Source organism: Anopheles coustani, chromosome 2, assembly GCF_943734705.1.
Source record: "Anopheles coustani chromosome 2, idAnoCousDA_361_x.2, whole genome shotgun sequence".
NCBI classification, from domain to species: Eukaryota; Metazoa; Arthropoda; class Insecta; order Diptera; family Culicidae; genus Anopheles; species Anopheles coustani.
The window spans coordinates 45,524,827-45,537,603 of NC_071289.1; the positions used below are offsets into that span (position 1 = coordinate 45,524,827).

At 38.2% G+C, this 12,777-nt stretch overlaps 1 protein-coding gene across 1 annotated transcript; it reads right to left on the reverse strand.

The window, feature by feature from the left end:
• Nucleotides 1-1,121: 1,121 nt before the first annotated feature.
• Nucleotides 1,122-8,858, reverse strand: LOC131266012 (integrin beta-nu). Its single transcript, XM_058268340.1, has 8 exons — nt 8,640-8,858; nt 8,410-8,504; nt 3,769-3,967; nt 2,744-3,699; nt 2,509-2,681; nt 2,139-2,336; nt 1,637-2,007; nt 1,122-1,569 (listed from the first exon to the last, which is right to left on the reverse strand). Exons 1-8 carry the CDS (start codon nt 8,704-8,706, stop codon nt 1,220-1,222), a joined length of 2,409 nt encoding a protein of 802 aa, XP_058124323.1. The 5' UTR covers nt 8,707-8,858; the 3' UTR covers nt 1,122-1,219.
• Between the last annotated feature and the right edge of the window lie 3,919 nt (nt 8,859-12,777).

Genomic DNA, 12,777 nt, shown 5'->3' on the forward strand with positions numbered 1-12,777 from the left:
ACTGCACCGTCGCGTAACGCGACGTCGCCTGGTAGGCGCTGAACTTCATGCAAAAAAAATCTAGCGCGATTATTATTATTATTACACCTTTTACCACTGTTTAGCGCGATGGCCAAGGCGCTTAGTGACACCGTCCAAAACATTAATACGATCGCCGGAGATATTAAGACAGCGCGAGCGCCGTTTAGCAACTCCATGTTGTTTTTGAAAAGGCGACCTTAATGAAAATAAATTTTAAAACTCTTTATGGAAATTAATATTTTCATTTACAATTTTCAGAAAGAATTTCCCGAGACATTTTAAAGAACTTTCCCGCTAAACAAAAAAGTATTCTAAAATATTGATACGTAACGGAAAATTCAAACCACGATATGAAGCATCCACCTCTACAATCGACTCTTTGAACAAAAGCGCTCACAAAAGGCTCGGAAAAATGACTGCCGCTAAAAGGTGCGGCGAACGGTCTAATAGGTGCGGTCAACGCGCAAAGGGTGCTCCCATTATCTTAGAAGGGTCTGTCATCTTCTTAATGCTTTGAATGGAGTTGCTAAACGGCGCTCGCGCTGTCTTAATAGCTCCGGCGATCGTATTAATGTTTTGGACGGTGTCACTAAGCGCCTTGGCCATCGCGCTAAACAGTGGTAAAATGTGTATTATTTTTATATTTAACGTGCAATTTTCGAATTGTTTCTGTCAAAATTTGTTTAATTGGGAATCAATACAGGAAGCCAATAGATGTTTGTGATTAAGCTTAATAAAGTCGTACATTTAATGGCTATGGAATATTATTTTCAGCATAGCCGCATATATTTGTTATTGAATTTCTAATTTGTATACTAAGATAGGGATTCTAGTCTAGCATGTGTATATTCTAGCAGCTCTGTATGGCCATGAATTGTGAAAGATGGACGTTATCCCACAATCAACATATTTTATTCGAGCTGCACACGATTCTCATGATTTATGCGTTATTTTACCGTCGACTTTGGTTACCTGATCTTCGCGGTTGTCATGAAGAAAAAAAATAATAACGGCCACATATAATACGATCGTATAGTAACAATCCCGGTTGACTGAAATTGACATTGTTGCTGGTATTATGTAGTTCCAGCAAGAGTCCCAGCAATCTGCCATGGAAAAACTTGCTGGTACTACATGACAGCTGCAAAAAAATTGAATTTTTGTCAACCGGGATGTTTTGAAACGTCGTTATAGCGAGTTAAAATGCACTTGTTTCCATTTCAGCAGGAACTTGAAACTCTGTAATCGGAGATTTATAAAGGGGGCTCTGTTCTTGATATTTCGTGTGTTGTTCTCTTTCCTTTTCGAACTTAGCAAACTTTCTTTGATCGTCGTACATAAGCTTGACTCTACAGCATATAAGAAAGAGAAGCCCCCCTACAATAACGGATGTCGCTATAGTTAGACCAGCTGTCAAAAGATTTACCGATTTGCATTCAAAGTCTTGCACTTTCAAAAATGTTTGATGATTTGCGCCAAGTTCATAGGAAAACTTGTAGTCGCATACGTCTTCCTGGTTACTGAACCTCAAAGTGCAATTGTAGGATACTGTAATTAGAAGAAAAGATATATTCAATATTAGTCTGCCATCAAAACTTATTTCAATAGAACGTACCATTTTCGGGAGGAATAAAATCTAGCCGATATAGTCCAATTTTTTCTCGGCAAGTTTCATCCAAATCATTGCAAGGGAGATCGTTCTTGCGATTTACAGCACAACGCACGCATTCTTCATAGGATGAACAGAGAGTAGACTGTTCACCATGTTTTGTTTCGCAAAATGGTCCAAAAAATGTTTCATTGCAAGTACAACGACCGCAAATGCATTCCCCGTGGCCAGAACAACTTTCTTCATTCAAAGGACTTTTGCAACTACTGGTGTCAGTTGAACAATCACAATTATCGCCAGTCCATGAGTCATAGCAGATGCATGATCCACAAGAACATACACCATGATCTGCTCCGCCGCAAATTTTACCATCGGTTCTATAACAATACGAACAAAGTTGTGTTATATTTTGTACTTCACCCCAACGATCTTTTCGGGCTAAATTAAAATTACGAGTGGTTGAATAAAATTTAGTTTTTTAATAAATGAAAGAATGAATTATACATACCTTGTACACTCGTTACATTCGCAATGTTCACCTTCATAGCCAGGGTTGCAGAAGCATTGTCCACAAACACATTCTCCGTGATCAGAACAAATTGGACCGTTGCTTAATTCATCGCCATCACTTGGTGCAACGCACTGGTCAAAAAGTTCTTTACGATTTTGAGAATTTTGCAAATTACACTCACATGTCTTTCCGATCCTAGAGAAGGAAAATAGATGTCAGTAAATGATTATGTGCAACTTCAATGGCTAAGGATATATAAATAAAAAATTTTATAAAAAATAATAAAATAAAAAGTAAAAATTAATGTCGTAAAAGTATATGTTAAATTTGTGTCATAAAATAAATTGATTTTTTCACTTGATCATACCATCCAGTGTAGCATTGGCATAGTCCGCATACATAGTCACCGTTAAAGTTACAAAGCTCACTTAATTCGAGGGGCATTTTGTTCACTTCGCAATCACATGTATTTCGAAGATCAATTTCAAGTTCCACGGCTTCGTTACTGATTAGAGTTTCCTCAATACGGACCGTCAGGTTCTGCAAACATAAACATTAGATTTTTAGTCTGTATTTTTAAGCTGAATGGAAGGTAAACCTACGTTGAATGCGGGATCCTTAGGGTAATCTAGGAGCCGTAATTCGACATGAAATTCAAATGTTTTACCAATTTCAATGTTATCACATCGATTAATTGGTTGTGGTTCCTTATACAAACCACCACAATCCGTTGAATATCGAAGTTGTAGATAATCGGGAGAGTTGTCCGTAAATTCGACTCGTTTTACAAATTCACGATATCCATCGTTGACCAGCTGAAGAATGTTTGACGAGTCATTTTGAAGGAGTCCAACACTGGTAAATTCGGGCATGAGCTCGCTCAATCGTTTGTAGTAGATCTGCTCTGCTTCTGTCACGGCAAAAATTACCGCCGTCTTAGAACGTAGCAAGACGCGCCAGATTTGCTCCGGTGATGGATAATCATACTTTAGCGCATCGACAATGTTGCCGGCATCGTCAAGATGACATTGCTTATCGTTTTGCTCCACGATTCCAGCAAGCAAGCCATCGCCAGCCATGTGCATAAAACCATCTGTAGCTACAAGTACTATCTTTCGTGTATTGAATCCCCATCCGATTTGTTTGTCGCAAACCAGCACTTGCATCAGTGCGTCGAGGCCAGCTTCCAGGTTATCTACGTTTCCAGTGATATTGCTCGCTTTAACCTGCGCTATAAAACCGTCAATATCGCGCGTTATTTTCAACCGGTGCCGAAATTCATAGGTGGGTTCACACTGATCATTTTCTGAATAGCATGGATTTTCCAAGCGATGAGGTTCTGATTGAATAAACGGAATGGCTGGTTTATCAGCAAAACTTCCATATCCTAGACGATAATTAGCGGTCAGATTTGCCAAAGCCAAAATTAGTTGATTGCCCATGCTCTCTAGTGTAACTTTGTCGTCTCGCATCGACCACGTAAGATCCATTAGATAATACATATCAAGCGGATAGTTGTTTGCCGGTTTGTAATTGAATGAAATCGTTACTGGTGCCACTGTGAAAAGAGCAAAAGTTAAGATTAAGTAGTATCTTATATAACTTCTCCCACGTAACACTCACATACATTTGCCCAAGCGCAGTTTAATTTTCTGTGGACTTATCTGTACTGCTTCTAACTTTTGAGCATCGAAATCGCGATGTGGCTCACTGTTGACGGTTTTCTTGAAAAAATACTTGTCATTTGTCTCGATCTTAGAAGCATTGCAGTTCGATTCAAGAAGATCTTTTTTAGGCATGCAACGTGATTTACGCATCTCGTATAGCTAAAATATAGAAAAGGTTTTAGGTTTTAAGCATCTGTTATTTACTTTCATAAAGAAAAGTTAAGACCTCGAAGCTTAAAAATGTATTTGACCCCAAGGAAATCATTCTCAACTTTTCCGTTTATTCAATCACGGTATTAATTAAGAATTGATTTCTTTCGCTAAAGGTCAAATTTTCTCCCACCAGCATTTATTCTTTCAATGCTGAGTCTGGACATATAACTTGAATGATTTTCGTGATAGTTTTGTTAAAAAAGGGTTCATATAATACGAAACGGATTTAAAATGTAATGAAAAAATGTTTTGTATTAATGTAATGTATTATATATTAAAATTCTTCGAAGGTTCATTGGTAGAATTGGTAAAGTGCATCTATATTTTTATATGATGCGTTGGGCTAGAATGCCTTTGGACATTGGACTAGGGCAAGAGCTTAAAGATCATTCTCATTGATGTAATCCAGGGGTCGGCAAAGTCTGACCCGTTAACCAAATCCGGCCTTCCAGCACATTTCATCCAGCCAGCTGGAGATTGTGAGTAGAACTAATAAGAAAAAACAAAGATTTGTTTACCAGAAAAAACAAAATCGCAACCATGTCATCAACATTGGTATGGAAACAAATGTGAAATCTCCAGGAAATCTACTAATTTGGTTTTAAAAGAAAATTTATGTAATCTCTTAAAATTTACTTCTTACAGCAAATAATTTTCAAAATGACAAAATACAGCAATCTGATACTATTTGTAAGTGGTTCTACGAATATACGGAGATATATTGCAAAAACAGGGTCTTGTAATGGCAATATCATGTACAGTTGATTTCCGACTTACGCGGATAATGGGGACCAGAGAAATCCGCGTATCTCGAATTTCCGCGTATCTCGAATATTGCTTGGCACATAGCTTATACACTGCGTCCCAAAATGATAGCCTCACCCAGTTTTTTCACTCATATGCTATTTTAAATGATCGCAAGGTAAAATAAACGACAGAAACATATTCCTTAATCTAAAAGAAATGTGTTTCACTTCTAATTTATCAGAAAAAAAATTTAATTATAACATTTTGGTCAAAAATTTAAAAAATGGAGTGTCCCATAATGATAGCCTCACTTCAAAAATCATTCAAATTAACAAAGCAACCCAGTTCCTAGCCACGTTATCCGTTGCCAAAAGTAATTTTTAAGTTCTCTTACTTTAATTTGTAATTTAATTTTAACATTGGAAGCAGAAAACAACTCTAGGAACGAGAAAAAAGTCAAATTGATGCTTATCGCTTTAATGGCAAGTTAAATCATGAGATTGGTGTGCTAATAAATAGATTCACAAACGTCATTAACGATTATGTAAAAGATTCCAGTTAATATGAGCTTCAGAAGTCTCCTGGTCGTCTTCAAAATCTTTCCTCGCGTGATAATCGGAGGATTTTTTAAGTTGCTTTCAGTTCAACCAAAGGTTGCCATAGGACAAAAAACGATTTCTGGTTGAATGTGCACAAAAATGCTGTGTTGCGAGCTTTGAATTCATGTTCTGATATTGTAAGAGAGTACATGAAGAAAGTTTCTGTCCTCAAACTTCACCAAAAAGTCGATAGATTGGAGTTTGCTATAGCACATATGACATGGAAGAATGAGTGAAGAAACGTAAGTTGTCACTTTGTAGTCTTGTTCAAATTTTAAATTGATAATTCATGTTAGGTGGATTATATTGATGAAAAAAAGCTAAATATTGATGGATCGGATGGTTACATCCATTACTGGCGAGATTTAAGACGATAGCACGATTTTTCTATCGTCGCAATTTTGAAGGTGATTCGGTCATGATTTGGGCTGCGTTCAGCGGTCATAGTAGAAGTGAATTGGATCTTGTACCAACACGTATGAACAGCGATATGTTTATCGACATCCTGGCGAATCATTTGAAGCCTTATCTGGAAAATCACAACACTCAACAGCTCATTTTTAAGCAAGAAAATGCTGCCGTGCACACAAGCAAGACAACAAGAACTCACCATGCATGATCGAGTATCGAAACAATGTCTTAGCCAGCCGTTTCCCCAGACCTTAAAACAATAGAAAATGTTTGTGGAAGGCTAGTTCAAGAGATTTATGAAGATGGGAGACTATACGAGACCATATAGGAGCTTAAACTTGCTATCCGAACTGCTTGGCGTTCCTTATCAGTAAATACGTAAGAAAAATTATCGGAGAGCATGCCATCACGAATTTTTCAAGCAATAAATCGTAATGGGGGACCCACTGATTATTATATCATGACTTTTGAATCCATTTATGCTATTTTTGTTGATAATTTAATCAAAATCCTAAGTGAGGCTATCATTTTGGGACACCACAGATTTTAGTTTTTTGGACCGAAAGGGATTGTTCATTCGTTTTTTTCAACAATATTTATGCAAAGTAGTCAGTGTATACTTACAAATATTTGTGTATTTTTTGAAAAAAATTATATGCTCGGTATTCGCCCTGCACAGAAAAAACTAGGTGAGGCTATCATTTTGGGACGCAGTCTACTAGGAGTTAAGAGATCGAGCTCTTGTGTACATGTATCATAGAATATTCAAAATTTTACATTGTCCTTTAATATGAATGCAATGCAAGCGTATCCAAACAACATAAATTGCAATAAACGAAATAAAAAGCGTAAGTTATGCAAATGTGTATTGTACATCTCAGGAATTTAAATCGATGTAATAAACCCAATCTACTGTCAAATTTTGCAAACCGCGTATGTCGAGTACCGCGTATGTCGGATATCTACTGTATGTCCAATTTTAATTACCCTATTATACACCGTTTTACAGCTCAGGTAAGCATCGTTCAACTGCTTCTATATCACCGTTCAACCGCAAGTAAACATTTGACGTCCAAGAAAAATACTGTTGCCTATCTGTGCATGGTCCAAACGTAAATGAATAAAGTTCAAACGCAACGAAACATCTGATGCATCCCAGCGGATACGTTTATATGATAAAGGTTTAACTTCGTTTTGTTGATTTCATTTGCAAAGACCATTAGAATAAAAATAAATATAATTTATAACTAATTTACATTTGTATAACTCAGTGACATTAAAATTTTATGATAATCTGCATTCGGCGTAAAAAATTCTTGATCTTCGTAAGAAGTCGTATAACAGTTGTTGTAAGTTTTCGTGGATTTCGGGATGGCATTTCTTCATTATTTTCGTCTACCATGTTCATCAATAACTCACTTGAACGATTAAAAAAGTTCTTTGTGCTCCGCAGCTAATTATTTACCATAAGATTTCCCACTCAATGATTGTTTTCCAACGAATCATTCAATGATTGTTTTATAAAAACCGATAATAGGACGAATCTGGGCAATATTCCGGGGGGTGCATTGACATCGTAGGCATCAAATGTTTCGTTGCGATTGAACTTTATTCATTTACGTTTGGATCAAGATGATTAAATACTGAATAGGAGACTTTTTAGGAGATATTTTTTAGAAAATGGCGACCGTGGCTTTTGACAGCATGGTGATAAACAGCATAGAATGTAAACAACTATGCAAGTAAGCAGAAGGTACGTGAGGTAAAACTTCGACACATTTGGTCGAAAAATCGGTGACCCACTACAGCCGACGGCTTCTTAAACATTTGCCATGCGAACAAAATGAAAGCAATTGAAGAATCGGTTTGTTTGGTTCTCAAGCGTTGTTTGTTTATCTTCTAAGGACGATTCCCGCCAAATTTGAGTATCAGCATACTGTCAAAAGCTATTTTTCGATTTTTTGCAGTCTAGACGTCAAAATGCTCTAGATTCCGCTACCTTATATAGTGTGTATTTATCTTGGTTTGGATCATGCACAGATAGGCAACAGTATTTCAGTTGGACGTCAAATGTTTACTTGCGGTTGAACGGTGAAACAGAAGCAGTTCAACGATGCTTACCTGGGCTCGAAAACGGTGTAAAAGTAAGGCTATAATGGCATTGTCAAACTGACAAGGGACTGTCAAATTTGGACACTCAGTTTGACAAAATAGTATCTCTTGGTAGTGTGATAAGCCAGGACATCTGAGAGTGGGAGTTAATGTCATTCACTTTCGGTTCATACTGGTTTCAGCAGTTCGGAACTAAAATACTGAAAGATTATAAATTTTGTAATAGAAACACGAATCACCTTCAAATCATGTTAAACGCGTCACAGACAGGAAATTCCACACAAAGACAGCTCAGTGATATGAGCATGCTCGTTGCACTCGAACGTCATTCTCGTACGACAGTCCAGTGACTTCATCATGTCGCCATTGGTGACTAGTGTTAACGCAGTAAGGAAGAGTATTAAAAGTTCTATACCGGTAGCTTTTGTCATAGTGGTGTGTTGTGTATTAGTTAGATTTTTAACAAACTATTATTGCATAATTTGAGAAGATAGTAATGATAAATAAATACTATATTACCTCATCAGTGCACCACGCACATCCGATATCAGCATCGAGGCAATCGATACAATTTTTTTGGAAAAAACACTTGGATTGCACCAAAAAGCTTCCCGCTGAAACAAAAAAAAACAAATTCCATACATTACCTTTCAGTACATAAAAATTACTTACAAACGATAAAAGAAAGGCCATCGATGCGTCAATTGTTCAAAACTGACTAAATTTTGCCGGGAACCACTGAGTCTTACTTTGTGAATACACCGCATCTAATAGAATAACTGATACAAGGAGCGATATCAGACTGACGGAAGCCATAGTTGGACACAAACTGAACCATCATCGGATAAGCATTTTTAACTTTCAGAAAGTACAACCACAAGCCTGATAATGTGTATGGGTACCATTTGCCATCACGTTGTAAATTGAAACTGCCAGTTTAGTTAAGATAACTGGCGGCTAGTGCATCTACAGCCTCGTGTGAATCACACTTTAAAGATAAAAATAGGAACTGATAAGATAAGCGACGTTCACGGAAAACAAACAGAAAATAAACAGCACGTCCACACAATTATGTCAGCACATGTTGTTGGACTACACAGTTATTCTTCAACCTATGGTAACACGAACACTGCTTGCTCTCGGATAAAACTCCTGCCTGGTAGTTGATGCAGAATGTTTTGTTTTTATTAGCAATTTGTTTTGTCTACGTCGGCGGTTTGTTAAACATGCTTCAAAAACACATTGTCCACAGTTGACGAAGTTGCTCTTCGTCAAGCAATATGCAATTCGCGTGTTTGCTTCCCTTTTCTTTTTTTCCTCATTCGCCTATGTTTACAAAACTGCATGGTACCATCACACCAACGAGGTGTTATCGGAGCGTAAGGTGGTTAGTAAATGTTGGTTATAAGAAATAACTAAAATTTTCTCTAAAATGCTAGCTTTTCGGAAACTTCAATTAATAGTTTATTAATTGCATTAAAGATCACACGAATATTGGTGTTATATATGTTATGTCCCTAATATCATATTTCGAATTGCAGTACACCTTATAGAGTTCGTCGTTACAACCGCTGTGTCGATCATACTGTAGGGATCGAGTATAGGGTAAAAGAAAGATAAGGAATAGTTAAAGTAAAAAGAAAGAAGAGCGTAACCAAGATAAATACACACTATATAAGGTAGCGGAATCTAGAGCATTTTGACGTCTAGACAAAAAATCGAAAAATAGTTTTTGACAGTATGCTGATACTCAAATTTGGCGGGAATCGTCCTTAGAAGATAAACAAATAACAACGCTTGAGAACCAAACAAACCGATTCTTCAATTGCTTTCATTTTGTTCGCATGGCAAATGTTTAAGAAGCCGTCGGCTGTAGTGGGTCACCGATTTTTCCATGGTCTAATGTAATACTCTGGTCAAATACTTTAGAGCATTTTGACAAATCGTCGAAAGAAAAATACAAGAAACCTTTGACAGTCCGGTTGATGTTGTTTGCTTTTAGAACGACCGTTGTGTTGTGGAGTGCTATTGCGGTTGTGGTAATTGTGTCTGTTTTAAGTAAAATTTTGCGTAATTTGAGCGCACACGAAGGCAGATTTGCAAGGATGCTGCTCACTGCCACGGTTATTTGGCCGTCGGCGATCGGGAGTACTACGTCCGGAAGATGCTGTCTCGGTTTCTTAGGCTACTGAAGATGACCAAAGATCCCGCGTTGCATATTGCTATTGGTCAGGTGTTTGCGTACACGTTGAAGGGTCTTCCGAAGTGCGAAACGGTCAACGGAACAGTAGGCAATGTGGACGACGAAACGCTGTCTTCCCGGTTGACAGAAATTGACATTGTTGCTGGTACTATGTAGTTCCAGCAAGAGTCCCAGCAATCTGCCATGGAAAAACTTGCTGGTACTACATGACAGCTGCAAAAAATTTGAATTTTTGTCAACCGGGTTGCTTCTTAATCAAGCTAGTGAAGGAATTGTCGTCAGTGCTCGTCGTTTTCCCTTTGTTTATAAACAATATTTGACATTTGAGTTTAATCAATATGGTGGACATGAAATCCCCTATTCCGTAACCGTAGTCATTAACTGTGGATTTTTCGACCAAATGTGTCGAAGTTTTACCTCACGTACCTTCTGCTTACTTGCATAGTTGTTTACATTCTATGCTGTTTATCACCATGCTGTCAAAAGCCACGGTCGCCATTTTCTAAAAAATATCTCCTAGAAAGTCACCTATTCAGTATTTAATCATCTTGAACGTAACGGAATGATAGTATGGCCAACGGCATGCATATAGGCCCTTCCAGACGATGGCAATCTTTTCGTCAATCTTTCGCACACATTCAAACATGGTTGTCAGCCATGTGCAAAAATTGCGGATTCTGTCCATACGATGGCAATCAACGTTCATCAATGTTACCAACAATGTTTAAGGTTTCTAAACATTTTTCATGGCATATAGTTATCTTGGCAAAATATGTATCAATAGAAAGTAACAACATATGGTAACTAGTTAACATCACAAAAGTGAATTTAATTAGTGGCATGATAGAAAAACTGAACCAACACTTGCCCACATGAAACTGACTCGTTCTAATTAATAATTTACTTAAGGTTCGTACAGGATATAGCTTAGCTTCGTTACCTTGTTGAATGCCAAACGGAACGCTGTCAACATTGTTCGACATTGCTTTCTAGCTTATCCATCGACCCATGGATAGCTCGTCAATTTGTTCGGCAATGTTGCTTGGCACACACATACAGTCAACGAAATCATGTACGAATACGGTAAACGTCAACATTGCCGAGAAACATTGCTGTCGTCTGGATGAACCTTATCTCGGGGTCCACACTACAGCGCGACGTCCCGTCACGAAACGCGACGTCGCCTGACAGGCGGCTGAACTCCATACCCGGGGCCACACTACAGAGCGACGTCGTCTGACAGGAGCTGAACTCCTCCTTTTATATGGAGTTCAGCTCCTGTCAGGCGACGTCGCGCTGTAGTGTGGACCCCGAGTGATACAAAAAAATGTCGCACAAATCGCGCTAGACGATGCTAGTGTAGAAACAGCGAAAAACGCAACGTCCCGCTAGCTCTTGTCAAATGGCAATTCGAAACGTAAACAAACCGCCAGCTGGTCAAATCGTTACCAAACCGAAACACAAACGCGTACGAAACGAGCAATATGCGGCCACCCTAAACACAAATCTACATAAAATGTAAAATTCATACAAACTACTTCTTCCTTCTATCGATACTGTTGCAGCTCCGCATTGAACTGTTTCACCGAGGCTGTTTACAAACCAAAACAAACGCACACGAATTTGAAGTTTATCAGAATGAAGCGGCATGAGTTGACATCCACACACAAGGTGTTGAGAATATGGCTGTGTGTGTGAGTAAGTCCGCTAAAGAGTTGACATCGAAACCGAAAATGTTGAGATCAATGGCAAAAGCTATGAGTTCTATCGTAAAACGCTGTATCCACGAAACATCGGATTTTTCGTTGTACTACTTATTTCTAACCTTCACAAATGAAATTCAGTTATGAAACTCCGTTTTAATTGATATTTTTTCCAAAGTTTTTTCGGGTGCCGAAACGTAAACAAACTGCTCTTCAACAAGTAAGAGATGACGGAGAAATATATACCTTCTACGGTGGGGCAAAATAAAGTCGTTGTCTGTTTAAGTTTGTTTTCTCAGTGATTTTCAAATGTAGAAGCGGCAAACTCACTCAGGGTGCATAAAATACGTAGCTAAACAAATATCATGCATTACTACCTCAAAATTCAACAAAAAATTTAGCCGAGTTTGCGCCCCAATGTGATACATATTTCCACATACTCCCCTACCTCTGTCGCGCTTGGCTTGCGCGATTGTTCTGCCGAAACTGGGCTACTTTTGAAATGGGACGTCGCGCTGTAGTGTGGACCCCGAGTATCAGGCAAGATCGGAAACGAGTTTAAATTCAAATCAGGCGAAAAGCAGGATGACAGAAAATTCGAATAAGGCGAATTAGCGAGAGAAGTGAGAAAGAAAGAGAGGGATTCGGAACACACGAACCCCCTTGGGCTCGTCAGTCTTATGGTATGTGTCGTAAAGAAAAGTTAAGCGATGGAGGATCGCTTAAAATAAAGATAAAAAAAACCGTAAAAATTGTAGAAGGTGCAGCAGTCGTTTTGGAAAGAAAAGATGATGCTCAACAGTCACGACACATACCTGCCTTTCCCTTAAGGATCCTTAATACCCTTATTAGACGAGGAATATTTCTGTCCGTCGATTTTGGAATATAGTTTCAAACGCCCATTGACAGCAATATTGAATACAAAAAATCGGCACTACCGGTTCCGATTTTCTTTCGACTACTACGCTAGGATTCGTGCCC